This window comes from Coloeus monedula (genome assembly GCF_965178545.1).
Source record: "Coloeus monedula genome assembly, chromosome: 2".
Taxonomy (NCBI): domain Eukaryota; kingdom Metazoa; phylum Chordata; class Aves; order Passeriformes; family Corvidae; genus Coloeus; species Coloeus monedula.
This window is the reverse complement of record NC_138782.1, coordinates 23,753,435-23,766,580: the sequence shown is the minus strand read 5'-3', so window position 1 is coordinate 23,766,580 and position 13,146 is coordinate 23,753,435. Positions and strand designations below refer to the sequence as shown.

At 36.1% G+C, this 13,146-nt stretch overlaps 1 protein-coding gene across 1 annotated transcript in view; it reads right to left on the bottom strand.

Moving 5' to 3' along the window:
* Positions 1-13,146, bottom strand: part of USH2A (usherin) — a gene marked incomplete at its 5' end in the record, with an annotated part of 385,998 nt that overhangs the window by 305,788 nt on the left and 67,064 nt on the right. The window contains 3 exons of the mRNA XM_082300920.1: positions 2,596-2,754; positions 6,558-6,721; positions 11,767-11,950. Coding sequence (XP_082157046.1) covers positions 2,596-2,754; positions 6,558-6,721; positions 11,767-11,950 — 507 coding nt within the window. The remainder of the gene's footprint in view (positions 1-2,595; positions 2,755-6,557; positions 6,722-11,766; positions 11,951-13,146) is intronic.

The window sequence follows — 13,146 nt, the reverse complement described above, 5'->3', positions numbered from 1 at the left end:
GCATATCCCAGAAGCAGTTACACATCTTATTCAGCACAGCACAGTATGAATTTATGTACAATCATGCCACCATACATTATTTTGCCTTAAGAAATAGAAAACATTGAGTAATATATGTCAGAGCACAGATACTCAAACTTTTTCAAAGCAAATGAAGAGGATGAAGCTATTTCTACATCCTCTCTGTAAATCCACACAGGGAACAACTCTGCCAGCTGAATAGTTGCTACTGAGACTTCTTGTGAGTTAGTAGTGAGCAAGCAGAAGATGCGGCAGCATCTCCCTCTGCACTTGGCACTGGTGAGGCCCCACCTCAAATCCTGTGTCCAGTTCTGAGCTCCTCACTACAAGAAAAACACTGAGGTGCTGGAGCAAGTCCAGAGAAGGGCAATGGAGCTGAGGAAGAGTCTGGAGCACAAGTCCTGTGAGGAGCTGCTAAGGGAGTTGGGGTTACTGTGGAGAAAAGGGGCTCAGGAGAGACCTTATCACTCTGTACAACCACCTGGAAGGAGGATGTAGCCATGTGAGGGTCAGAGTCTTCTCTCAAGTAACAGGATGAAAAGAAATGACCTCAAATTGCGCTAGAGGAGGTTGGATATTGGGTATTAGGCGATTAGATATTAGGAAAAATTTCTTCATGGAAAGGGTGGTCAGGCTTTGGAATAAGCTGCCTGTCAGTAGTGGAATCAAGATGTCTGGAAGTGTTCAAAAAGGATGGATGTAGCACTAGGGGACATGGCTTAGTGGTGCCACGACAGTGCTGGGTTAATAATTTGACTCAATGATCTTAGAGGTCTTTTCCATCCTTAATGAGTTTATGATTTTGTATTTAGTTACGTTTGTAAGTAATTAGAACAACTCAACTTGGAGTTAGAATTGTTAGTAACTTTGGATGTTTTTTCACATTTTAGAGCAAGTAGTTAATTTTATCCTCAAGACAAAGACTACTCTGGGAAATCTGAGGCTTAGGTTTTTCAGAGCAGCTAACAAAACACTGTTTTAATTGGGCATTCTGCAATACTATCATCCACGTCACCATGCTGATTTAGAAGATTTTTCTTAGTTTTCCTTGGGAAGTTCACTCTCTACAAAACTCTCATTTAGCCATAAGATAATGTTGATCCAGTTGTACTCTCAGCTCATAAGCACCACAAATTTCATACTATACTAAGAAAAAAAATAACATTATGAAAATTTCTGCCAGCATTAACAATGTATTTTTGATATTCAAACACCAGCAGTTGATTTCATGTCACTAATTAGGGGGATTTCCAGGAAATGTCAAAAATGTCTTTTGAAACCAGATCTAGGTTTTTAAGAAGATAATTTTTTGTTAAATAGAAATATGCTAATGTCTCATTATCCAGCTAAATATAGAAATTTTTGCTTTACAAAGTGTGTAGGTAGTATCATGAAATAACACCCTCAACAATGCACCATTTTAAGTAGATTGCTAAACAGATTTATAACAACGAAGTATCAAAGCTTTTCCTTTTAAATTAATTTGCATTTTTACTAAAGTTAGGCCTTTAAACAAAATTAAGGAGTTGGAATATTCTCTGTTTGTTCTCTGAATTTTTTTTAATGTTTCTTTCTCAGTCACTTAATCCCATGCTTACATGGGGTCACATACCTTTCCTCACTGTATGTACTGCAGAGTGCCCAAATTCACAACATAAGCCACATAGTAATGAACTGTAACACTGCAGCATGAACCAAAACATAGAAATGGGAGGTGCATTCCAAAGGATCTGTACTTCCATTGAAAAACAGCTTTTTTTTTTCTTCCCTCCAGAGTACACACCAACAATTAGAGAGACTCAACTTCTGCAAAGCATTAATGCTGCATTGGTAAGAAACTGCAACAAACTAAAGAAGCTCCGAGAACAGAGGTCAAACCTTAGTGGCATTAAACCACTCCTGTCCTCTTAAAAAAAACCCACTTGTGTGCCATGTATACATACAAACAGTATCCAAACACCTCTCCTTTTCTTTGATAAGTGGATCAATATTAGCACAAAATGGCCTTTCCAGCTTGGACAGAGTGTCGAATCCTTTAGGATTGCCTTCTGAGGATCCCTTGGCAAGCCTCAAAATGAGAGAAGTGGTGCTGCTAAAGACAAACCAGGAGCTACACTGATAGCTTAACAGAAGGTGCTAAAAGTTAGAGGCCACAAAAAGCTTTCCTATCTGTTAACAGTTTAAAACTAGGAAGATGAAAAAAGAAGTTTAAGCACATTATGGTCTCTTCTGTTCACCCTAATTCTTTATCTTTGACTCTTAGGGTTTTGGCATCTGTGTATATTTTCAATAAATACTTTTGGTAACTCAATTTTAAAGTTTTTCAGATTAAAAAGTAAAATAATTATCAGCCATTTTGGGTGATTCCATTTGCCAGATTTTAGACTAGGGTATTAATTTCTTTCAAGCAGAATTTATAACACAGAACACTAACTCATTAAAGGAAAACAGAAAAATGTATTCAAAACCACAAAGAACGGTAACAACAGAAATGAGAAATAGCTAAGAAACACCACACATAGATATAGATACACACACACACAAATACAAAATCTTTGATGTCACCTTACTTACTATAAGGATGGTAGTCTTCAGTTGCATAAATTTCTTCCTCATCCCTATACAGCTGGTAAATAAGTTTGTTAGAATTTGGAGAGTCAGGGGAACTCCATGAAAGATTGATAACAGAAGAATTGAGAACTTCTCCTGTAGGAGGAGGTTGCTGAAAAGGAGCTAAAGCATACACAAAAAAAAGGAGGATGCAAAAACGAAGGTGATCAATAATCACATAAATTTCAAGAAAAATGCTAAGAAACTGCTAAGCTTTCTTCACCAAAAAAAAACCCGTTGACTAAATGCATGGTCACCAGGGCAAGACACTAACAGACTAAATCAATCCATCCAAATGCACTCCAACAAAGCTTTTTATCCATGAAACAAGTGTATATATTTAAACAAATGATGAATAAACTTAATCCTCCTTTCAACTCCAAAATAAAGCAAGTGTTTCCCAAACACTTTTTTTTTTTTTTCAATGTATTTCAAGACCTCTATAAAACAAGAACATATTTATCTGGTCACATTGAAGTTTCTAGTTCAAGTAGGATTTATTTTTTCAGAGAATTCATTCCATTTTAGCATAGACCAGGCATAACATCCTCCAGCAGAATACAAATGCAAAGTCCAACTAAGTCCAGATCTTACTGAAGTGTTAAAATAAGCTTACTTAATATAACAAATTCACAAAAACATAAAGGGCAAGATTTTGAAGTTTATTTACGTAATTGACTTCCATTTGTTTCCAATGAAATTGAAACCCATGAGTGCAAAGTACCTAACATTTTAAAAAATCAGCTTGACATGCTTATTTACCAAAATACGACTCTACCACCTCCATTAACTTTGAAAAATGTGCTACTTAATTGCACTAGTATCAAAAAAGAGAAAAAAAACTTGAAGTTCAAAAGCCAAGTACCTCACATTTTAAGAAAGAGCATTCAAAGTCCCCCCCTATATCTCTTTTGTAATCCAAATGCATGATCATGGTCCTTCCTAACATAATAGCTAATACTCAGTAATTAAACTTCATATACATAGATACACACATGTTGACATAAACATACATTTTTATGGATGGACTCAATTATCTCAAAGGTCCTTTCCAATCTAGATGATTCCATGATTCTGTATTTATGTTATTATTCAGGTCAGAGCATGAGTCCACAGCTTGCTGTAGAATCTCCAGCAATCCAGTTACACTGAGGACAGCCCTACCCTCTGTCCTTCCTTACACCATGCATTAGCACAGAACAAGACAGGTCTGTTTGGGCAGATAGTAACTGCTATGAAAGGCAGACTCTGCCATTTCCCCATCCTCTTCATCAAGGGAGTGTGGATCTAGAGGAAAACATTTGGTCAAGGAATGAGAATAGCCCAGGGTAGTATAGAAATCAGCACATGGAGTAAGCTACCAGGAGCTGGATTCAGAACCACCCAATTACCTTTCCTCCCCTACATTAAATATTATAGGAGAACATCAAGACTAGAAACATGGAATTTTTTTCTTCTTTTTATAAACTATAATCTTCTCCATTATGTGGATATTTTATTAATATCACCAAAAGTTAATTACTAAAATCTGTTCAGCCAAGCTAACAGGAGACAAGAAGCAAAGACTGAAGTTGCAGAGGGAAAATGTCATGAAGACCTCAAGCCACACAAGTGATAGATGTAGAGACTTATGCTAAAATCAGTGGGCCACACTATATAAAGGTTTTTAATACAAATCTAGAAAGTGAGATGAAGCTATTTTGAGTAAGATAATGAAAAGCCCTGCTTCTACTGAAGTATTTCAGCCAAGAAATAGCACAAAAAATTTCTAGGATTCATTGGATTGAACAGAACATAATCATCATCTCCCCTTAAAAAGCATAGGTTGTTGTTCTGCTGCCAATCTGGAGCTTTTGAGTTCATCTCACTTAGGAAGTGAATGTATGCTAAAGTGACTACAGGAGTAAAGTTTGAGAATCAGAGGAAACAAGGGTTCCCAAATCCCTTTGGCATTTAAGAAATATTTTCTCCATGTAACACATACTTACAAGACCTGAGCAATCACAGAAGTTTACCAGCATCACCTTCATTCTCCACTGGCAGTCTCACACTACTGCATATTGCTTCCATATGTTTGCTGGTTTGAATTTTAAATACGTAAGCAAAGTACTGTATTGCACATTTTATCTAAGATATCACTAAGTAGAAAAATTGCTAAGGAAAATAACCACAAATGCCAAGCCAGGCAAAGCTCCGTATGTACGCAACAAGTTTAAATATTTTGGTATGAATAACCAAAAGACTTCAGTTGCTATATCCTTTATGTCCAGAAGAGGACTCAGCTTGTCATTTGGAATACTGCCTGATGTACTTTTATCTAACTAAAATCTATGGTATTATTTCTCCATGTCATACTATTATTAATCAATTTTATAGTTGAATTGCTATTGACCTTTATCCAATGTGTATCCCAACACAAATAAGTAGGTTGGCTTATGTTTGTAAAGCACTTTGAAGATGAACAGCATCATAAAAGTGCCATGTATTATTATTATTACACATTCAGTTGAAACATCTTACATTTTTTAAAGAAACAACGAGCTAATCAACTGTCCAAACAATAGATACTGTGCCTTCTACAGAAGAGTACAGGGACAAACAAAGCAAAACTATTTAAACACTTCCAAACTTTGAAGAAAGCTAAAAAAAGTCATCTTTGGAAACAAAACAGTCTCTTTATGACATCCATTTATAATGCTATGCATTCTACAATGCATATTATTTGAAATTTAAACTGATTTACAATGAAATACAAACTGATATCAAAAGTGAGAGCTGTCTCTACCTCCAAATACTTTATGCATTTACATCTCTGCTTGCAAATCTATAGTTTTCACATATCACAGTTATGAATATCATATAAATACCCATGCAGAACACGCAAAGCAATGTTTTGCTGAAGGAGGATCCAGAAACATATTCCAGAGATAACTTGGGAATACCTGACCCTGTTGTTGCACATGGCTACCTGAGCTGTCACAGTATGACCAGTGTGGCCATTATTAATTAGGCCTGCTGACAGAATGTCCAATTAGCATCTGCAGCATTCCTCACTCACTGCTTACAGGACTTCCAAGACTGGGCTGTTAACTGTGTATGGCAGTAAGGTGTGCCACCAAAATGTAACCCAGCTCTTCCAGAGTGAGCTGAGGCCCTCCCCACATGGTTTGGCATTGCGCAGCATGATGTCCTCAGAACCCATGTCTGAACATTGACCCAAAGACATCTTAAGTACTCAGTTTCCTTACAACTTATAGTTTTGGCTTTACCTCTTTAAAAGCCCTGCCACCTTGGAGACTGGGTGCTGGGGATCCTCATATCCAGATGTTCCATCGCAACTTGTTTCATTACAATTCATGAATTGACCCTCAACATAGCATTGGCCCCACCTCACACACACCAATTTATGATACTGTGTTACATCACATCACATATTTTCCCAAACTGACTGGAAAAGCGCCCCTGGAGAAGAAAGGCAAAGCTACGTCGCACTGGGGAGAAGATTTGGAATTAGTCACCAAGAGCAGGTTTTCAACAGACCTTCTGAAGGCATGTGTCCTGCATCCTGTCTGTGGCAGGAAAGGGGGCTAAGCTGTAACTTGTACAAATGCTGTTGCATTTATGTGACTAAAGGAGGAACTCTGGATTGGTCACTACAAAGAACATGTGCAAGGGAATTATGAGTTGTCACTTCTCCCCGGGTTAGACTGCAAGCCTAAGGTGTGTATGACACAAAGGATTCTGTACATCTCTCTAAAAAACAGTCCTAAGATACAGTGAAAATCACCCCAACTTCAGTTGCCCTATATTTGGAGGTGAGGAGGGAACAAACCCCAGTTTTAGTACTGCAGACCTAATTCAACTCACTAAATCAATTAAGAACTTTAATTTGAAAGACATGCTTTTAAGACCTAACATCCACTTACTTTTACTGCAGCCAAAGAGGTTGTGGACATCCAAATTACTGGCATCGGGAACACAGTTGTCACATTTCAAGCCAGTTACAAATTGTTTACAAACACACTGTCCAGTAACAAGATGACAAGTCCTACTAATGGCTCCTGCAGGATGACAATTACAGTGCTGACATCTATAAACAAAAACAAATCAAGGAAGTGATCAACACACATCAACATTTCAGTTAAGCACAGTAGGGTTTTGTTTAAAAGATTCTTGGGCAACATAATTAAAACATCATAAACAGTTCAGTAGTCTGAAACAGAGCAGAAAATCTATTAGTCTGATTAAAATAAACTTACAAAAAAGGCACCCACTATAAAAATAAATATTTTGCTGCCAGAATAATATTCTAATTTATATAAAAATGGCTTAGAATTAAAGAGCTTTTATATATATTGATCCATACACAAACTGGATACTAATGTTTGGTAATAAACACATTATGCACTCAGTCCTGCATCCTTACTCACGCAACCGTTCTTGAGAGCTGCAGAATTCAGTGATACATATGCGACCAGAAGCAGAGCTTTCTGCAAAAATATGCAATCTTCTACTCAGGGGAAACTAGGCTTTAGTTGGAAAAAATAAATCAATTAATAATTTCTTGTCCACAAAGGCAACTTAATGTTGAAAAAAATAACATGCTGTAAATAAAGGAGAACGAATGGTGACCAAAATGGAGAGAAGAAAACCTCAGATGAAAACAGTGACAGGAAAAAACCCAGCAGAAACAATAATATTATAACAGGAAACATGATTTCTTTGCAGCCTGAAGGACAAAATTTGAAATAACTACAGCAAATAATTAATTAAATGTGCACGTAAATTATTTTTAAATTAAAAAGAACAAAAAATTTAAAAGCACTGGTATCACACAAATGCCACACTTCAATTCTGCAAATCTCTCTGGCAGCAGTAGAATACTTTCAGGATTAATTTATGCTTTGGCTTTTGCATGTGAAACCTCTTGTGATCAACCTGGTCTTCACTTGATACACTATTTCCCCACTGACACTCATTTACAGCACAGATACCAATGTCAGGTTGTGCAAATATTCAAAGAGTCAGAACATGTCAGAAATTAGGCAAATTACTACAAATACTGTTATGCTACCCCTTGCAATATAGACTGACATTATTATTCATAACAAAGTCAACTATGGCAAAGAAAACTTCATACTTTAGATTCTAATTTCACTATATTTTAATTGCTGCAGACTAAAAGAGTTCTGAAAAAACATCATCTGGGAGAAATGTGGGAAGGTACATCGCAGCTAAAACATATTGGGAAGTCTATGCTTCCTCCCCTTGCTCTGAGCTGGGAAACTCCAATTCTCAAGCATAAGCAACATCAGCCTCAAGGGAACTTTAAATTACTCCAGATGCCAGGTCCCAAGGTGATGAAGCAGCAAAAAGAAACCAAAGAAGTCCAAGACAGTCATGCTATGTCCCCTTTAGTGTGCTAAGCCTAAGACCACACAGGAATCAATTTACATTTGGCTGATCTTTCCTTGGCCAGTTTCACCAGATCCAAGGAAATATGTGGTGGTGCCTTTACACAAGTTACTTTGCCATTTTCCCAGTCACCACCATCATACCAGGGTCTATACCTCTCTCTATCTATATGAAAGCAGAAATAAAAGTGAGTTCAATTATGTTTTAGGTGTTAGCTTTTTAAGGCAAGAGAGAGAGGAAGGGAAGGTGGAAACTGTTTTCACATTAGGACACTAAAATTCAGGTCAATAATCAGTGAAATAGGCATTAAATGTGTCAGATTTTTAAACAAGCTTAAGAAAACCCTTCACATACATTTTCTGCCTATCACAGAGCTCTCTGTATTAGAGCTCCTTTACTCCACAGCAGCTTGTGCTGTGTGATCTCCCGGGGAATCATTCAACACCCTTAAAAAGGCTGATAAAAGCTAAAGCTGCAAAATAAGCTGCAAATTTGTTTTATGGACTAATATCCTTTTGAGAATAAATAAAATACATTCTCTCTTGGAAACCACTATACTGTAGTTTGCTCTCTTTTACAGTCAAGAAAAAAGGGCAATTTTTTCAAAAGTCTTTTCATCTATAGACAGTGCATCCAAATCCCCCTTTAAATAGAGGTTTTGTTTAGAGTCCTTTAACATCATGACTAAAAACCCTGTTTCGTTACCAAAGGAAAAAAAAATAATAACAATTACTTGCTCAGTAAGACAATATTTTATTATTATTTCATAATTTCATTACATGATGATTATTTAGTGTGGGGGGTGTTAACAAAAGTTTCTCGATAGATAAACAGAGAAAGACAAGCTTCTCTTACTGTTCTGTATATTATTGCACCTCTTATGAATAAGAGTCTCCTGATTATTCTAGTTTTGATCATCATACACACATGACAATCAAACTCAATACCCATACAGTCACAGTGATAGTTCTCAGACTGGCAGGGTGGGGCTGTTCCTTTCTACTTGTTGCATTTTTCTTCTAGGAAAAGTTCACCTATACTGAATGAGGCTCCTGATCCTGCAAATAACAGCATATATTTCATCATATTCTGCTCCATGGGATTACATATTATTTTTGTGTAATCACGTGCATCTTTTTTTTTTACCCTGCAGAAAACTAGAACTAGATTTGTTGTTAGGCATAGTTCATGCTTTTCAGTCAGGATTAAGGATTCAGTCAATTAAGGATTTTCAAAAAAATATCCAATTCTTTAAAAAGATAAGTAACTTTTAATCATGTGAGAAATATTTTCAGCATTCTTGCTAAATGCTACTTTTTCAAGGTACTCAGAGTCAAATATAATTGAGTTTTATTAAAACAGAATTGTATATAATCAAGGAAAACAGACTTTTAAAACGTGGAAAGAGAAATGTCATGCCAAGATGAATTGTGATATTGATTTTCTGAGGATAAATGGTTTTTGTAATATTAATATAGAGAAACCTTTATTACATTGACTCTCTAGGTGCAGTTAGAGCCTCTCCAGCAATCTGTTTAAAATCTTCATTTTTCATCCTTATGGGAAAACCTCACTTGCTAAATGGATTTCATAAACAGTAATCTGTCAAGATATATATATAAATAGATAAACAATTTGCAATGTTCATTGACCAGTTCATTATAGTAAACAATACAGAGGTAAAGCATTTCAAAGGTGTACAGATGCCCATAACCATTACAGATCTGCTCAGACTGCTGCAAACACCCAGTATTTCTAATTCTTTAATTCCCAAGAAAATTTTCCGGCTTCATAACCTGAAATGCATTAAAGAATATGGAGTTCCTGTTGTATCTGGAAAGCACCACAAAATAAATCAGCTCACATATTCCTCAGAGCAGGAGAATTTTAAAGCCTCACAATCTCTGTGTATCACAACTTTTGCTTCTTTTGTGCTATTGTGCAAAGACAGATATGTCTTTGCCACTGCAGATAGCTCACATCCTTTTCTGTCCTTAAAAGACACTTGGAGCAAGGATGGCTTAAATGACCTGGCAACTTTATGGAGAAAGAAAAAGCATATTACTTTTTTTATGAAGATAGTAACAGTTAAAGAAATGGAATAAAATAGATTAACAAATAAAGACCTGCATTATCATTTTCAGTGGATAAAAGTTTGTGCCTGAGGAACAGAGGTACATTGCCCAAAAAGACAACAATGAAAAGGAAGCCAAGAAAATGCAACACAGGTTAGTCATGTTAATGTACTACCAGAGTAGTCTTCAATACTGCCATGAGGATGAATTAGTATTAAGACATTAAAGACAACTCAGATTCAAATTCCAGAACTCTAAAAACTTTCTATCTTTACAACAAAGTCTGGATCTAGGCAATTTATATTTTCACTTTTTGAATTTCAAAAGACAGGTTAAAATGCAGATATTTGAAATTGAATATCTAGCTCAGAAAAGCTATTGCTTAGCACAAATGTGCTAAAACTGAGGGGTGGGGGGATAATCTATTTCAAGTAACTAAAAAAAGGTATCATTAATAATAAGGAAAATATATTTCAAAGGGAACTTTAATATTACACAGACTTTATTTCTCACCATTAGAAATGACAGGAAGTGAAAATAGGAAGTCCTTATTCCTACAGATTACTTTATGGCCATTAGCAGATGCCTCTGTGACCCGAAACAGTAAAAAATAATTTTAAAAATCTCCTAATGAGTGACAGTAACATAAAAGTTAAAATGAAAAATCTGCAGAATAATGTCAAATATATGCAAGATGACACTGATAATCACTGCCTAAAAGCACGTCTACCCCACACTAGCTCAGGGAGAGGAGCAGAGGGAGGGGAACATTGTACAGATTTTGCTTCTGCCTGTGGTATGTGGTTTGGGTTTTTTTAAAGGCAAAAATACCATATATAACAAAAAAATTTAACACCATCAGTCTGCATGAAAAGATGACAGCAGAAGGGCTGTGCAATCTTTGTGGAAAATATTTTAAAAAGGAAATTGAGATTGTGAGGACTAGGCATGAAAGATAATCCTGAAAAAAAAAGAGCAATAGTTGAATTAACAGTGCACTATATAAATATGTTTCCTCCTTATAATCCAGGGAATCCATATAATTCCAGTGTACCTAAAGACCCCTGGCTACATTAGAAATACAATTTACCCTGTGGCACATAACAAAATGTTGAAAAAGAATACACTGCTTCAGAAAAAATAATCTTTAAGAATAAAGGTGCAGGGAATATTTGTACTGCTGTTACCAAAAGAAATTTGAAAAGTCAGGGATATCTGTAGTTCTCCCTTTCCCTCCCCACTGTCCCCCACTAAATCTTCCTGAAATTTTCCAAATCATTCATTAGTTATAAGAATGGCAAATTCCCTGCATTTTAATAGTCAATATTTAAGACCTCAGAAAACAGCACATCTTACTGAAGATGCAGAGACAACATAGGGAACCAATTAAGAAATTGCTATAACTTAGCCTTATACACCTTTCATGCTGTTTCTAAATCCATGGCAAAATTTCTATTTCCTTCAGCTCATGGGAGCACTGGGGATTGTGTAATGTATCACACATAAATCAGAGTGCACACGTGAACTCATAGAAGGATTAATGTAACTCAAACACATCTTTTCATTGTCACTAAACCCTTGACTGAGCCATGAGAAAACATGTAACAAGGATGATATAAGTGACCTGTAAAAAAGAAACACTCACCTGCCTGTGACAGAGTCAAATCCAAAATAAAGTTCTTTGCACCGTTCACATGTCTGTCCTGTCACAGAGGCATCTTGGCAACTACATTGGCCAGTGAGTTTATCACAGATCTGATTCACAGAACCAGCTATGTGGCACAGGCATGGCAGACAGCCAGTGATGCTGGATGGAGAAAAATAAAAACCTGGGGGAAAAAAGGGATTTTGAGAATCCTTTTGTTATCTCTCTTCAGACTCCTAGCCAGAGCAAATGCAAAATAGGGGGGAGTAGAGTATGTTAACATGTCTGTGGGGAAAGTAAAGACCCAAGGATTTCAGAAGTACTCATGAATGCACCACAAACACTAGAAACAAAAAAATAACAGGGAAGAGACATTTGTCCATTCTAGTCTGGGATCTCAGCTCTGAAAATGAACAGCTGCAAACCATAAGAAATGCACATAACTTCTTAAGAATGTCTCCTAATTTTTCTCAACCAGTGGTTGACTTAATCCTTGAAACATTATAGTGTTTGGAAAAGCTACATTTGATGAGCATTACCAGGTTCTAGGTAAAATTTACATTTTACTCCTTAACACAGAGCTTGTGTCCTACACAAATACTTTTACAGAAACTAATAAACTGATAAAAGAAAGATACTTATCTGCTGTTAAAGTGCTTTCACTCCAAATTCCTTCTCCTTGTGTATTATTTCCAATTATGAACTTGAGCATTCACTTCACATTCCCCACACTATATCTGGTATGCTTCTGCTATGCCATCTTTCATCCTATTGCCCTCACCAGCAATCTTTATTTATACCTTTAACACATTACTAATAAATACAGTTAGATACAATTTATACACCTCTAATCTGGTCATCAAAAAATTTACCCATTATTCACAACCTCACCAGAAGTTCCTAACAAAAGAGCTGTTAGATACATTCTCTTAATGATGGTGTTCCATTTGCATAATCTATTTCACTATGTATGGTCTTACTCCATTCTTAATAATTTCTTTCTGATCAGAAGACAATTTAAGTAATGGCACACTAGTAAAAAAATATAATTACGTAAGTTTCCAAAATATTTTCTATTTTCACCTGATCATTAATAAATGTTTAACTATTTTTTTCACACAGGTTCTTCTCTTTATTCTCCCCCTCCCCCCCCTTTGGATTGGAACAGTTTATTAAAAATGTAGCAATGCACAACAGCTCTGCAACCAGTCCTGATGGCACAGTATTAAGAGACACTAGACAACAGCAAGCACCTATCTTGGAACATGAATCCTAAAATAGGGCCATTGATATGAGTTTCTATCTCCCTTAGCTGGTGGTTATTAGTTATTATTTTACAACTTCAATAGAAAGATTTCAGCTGCTACTGAGACACACAGC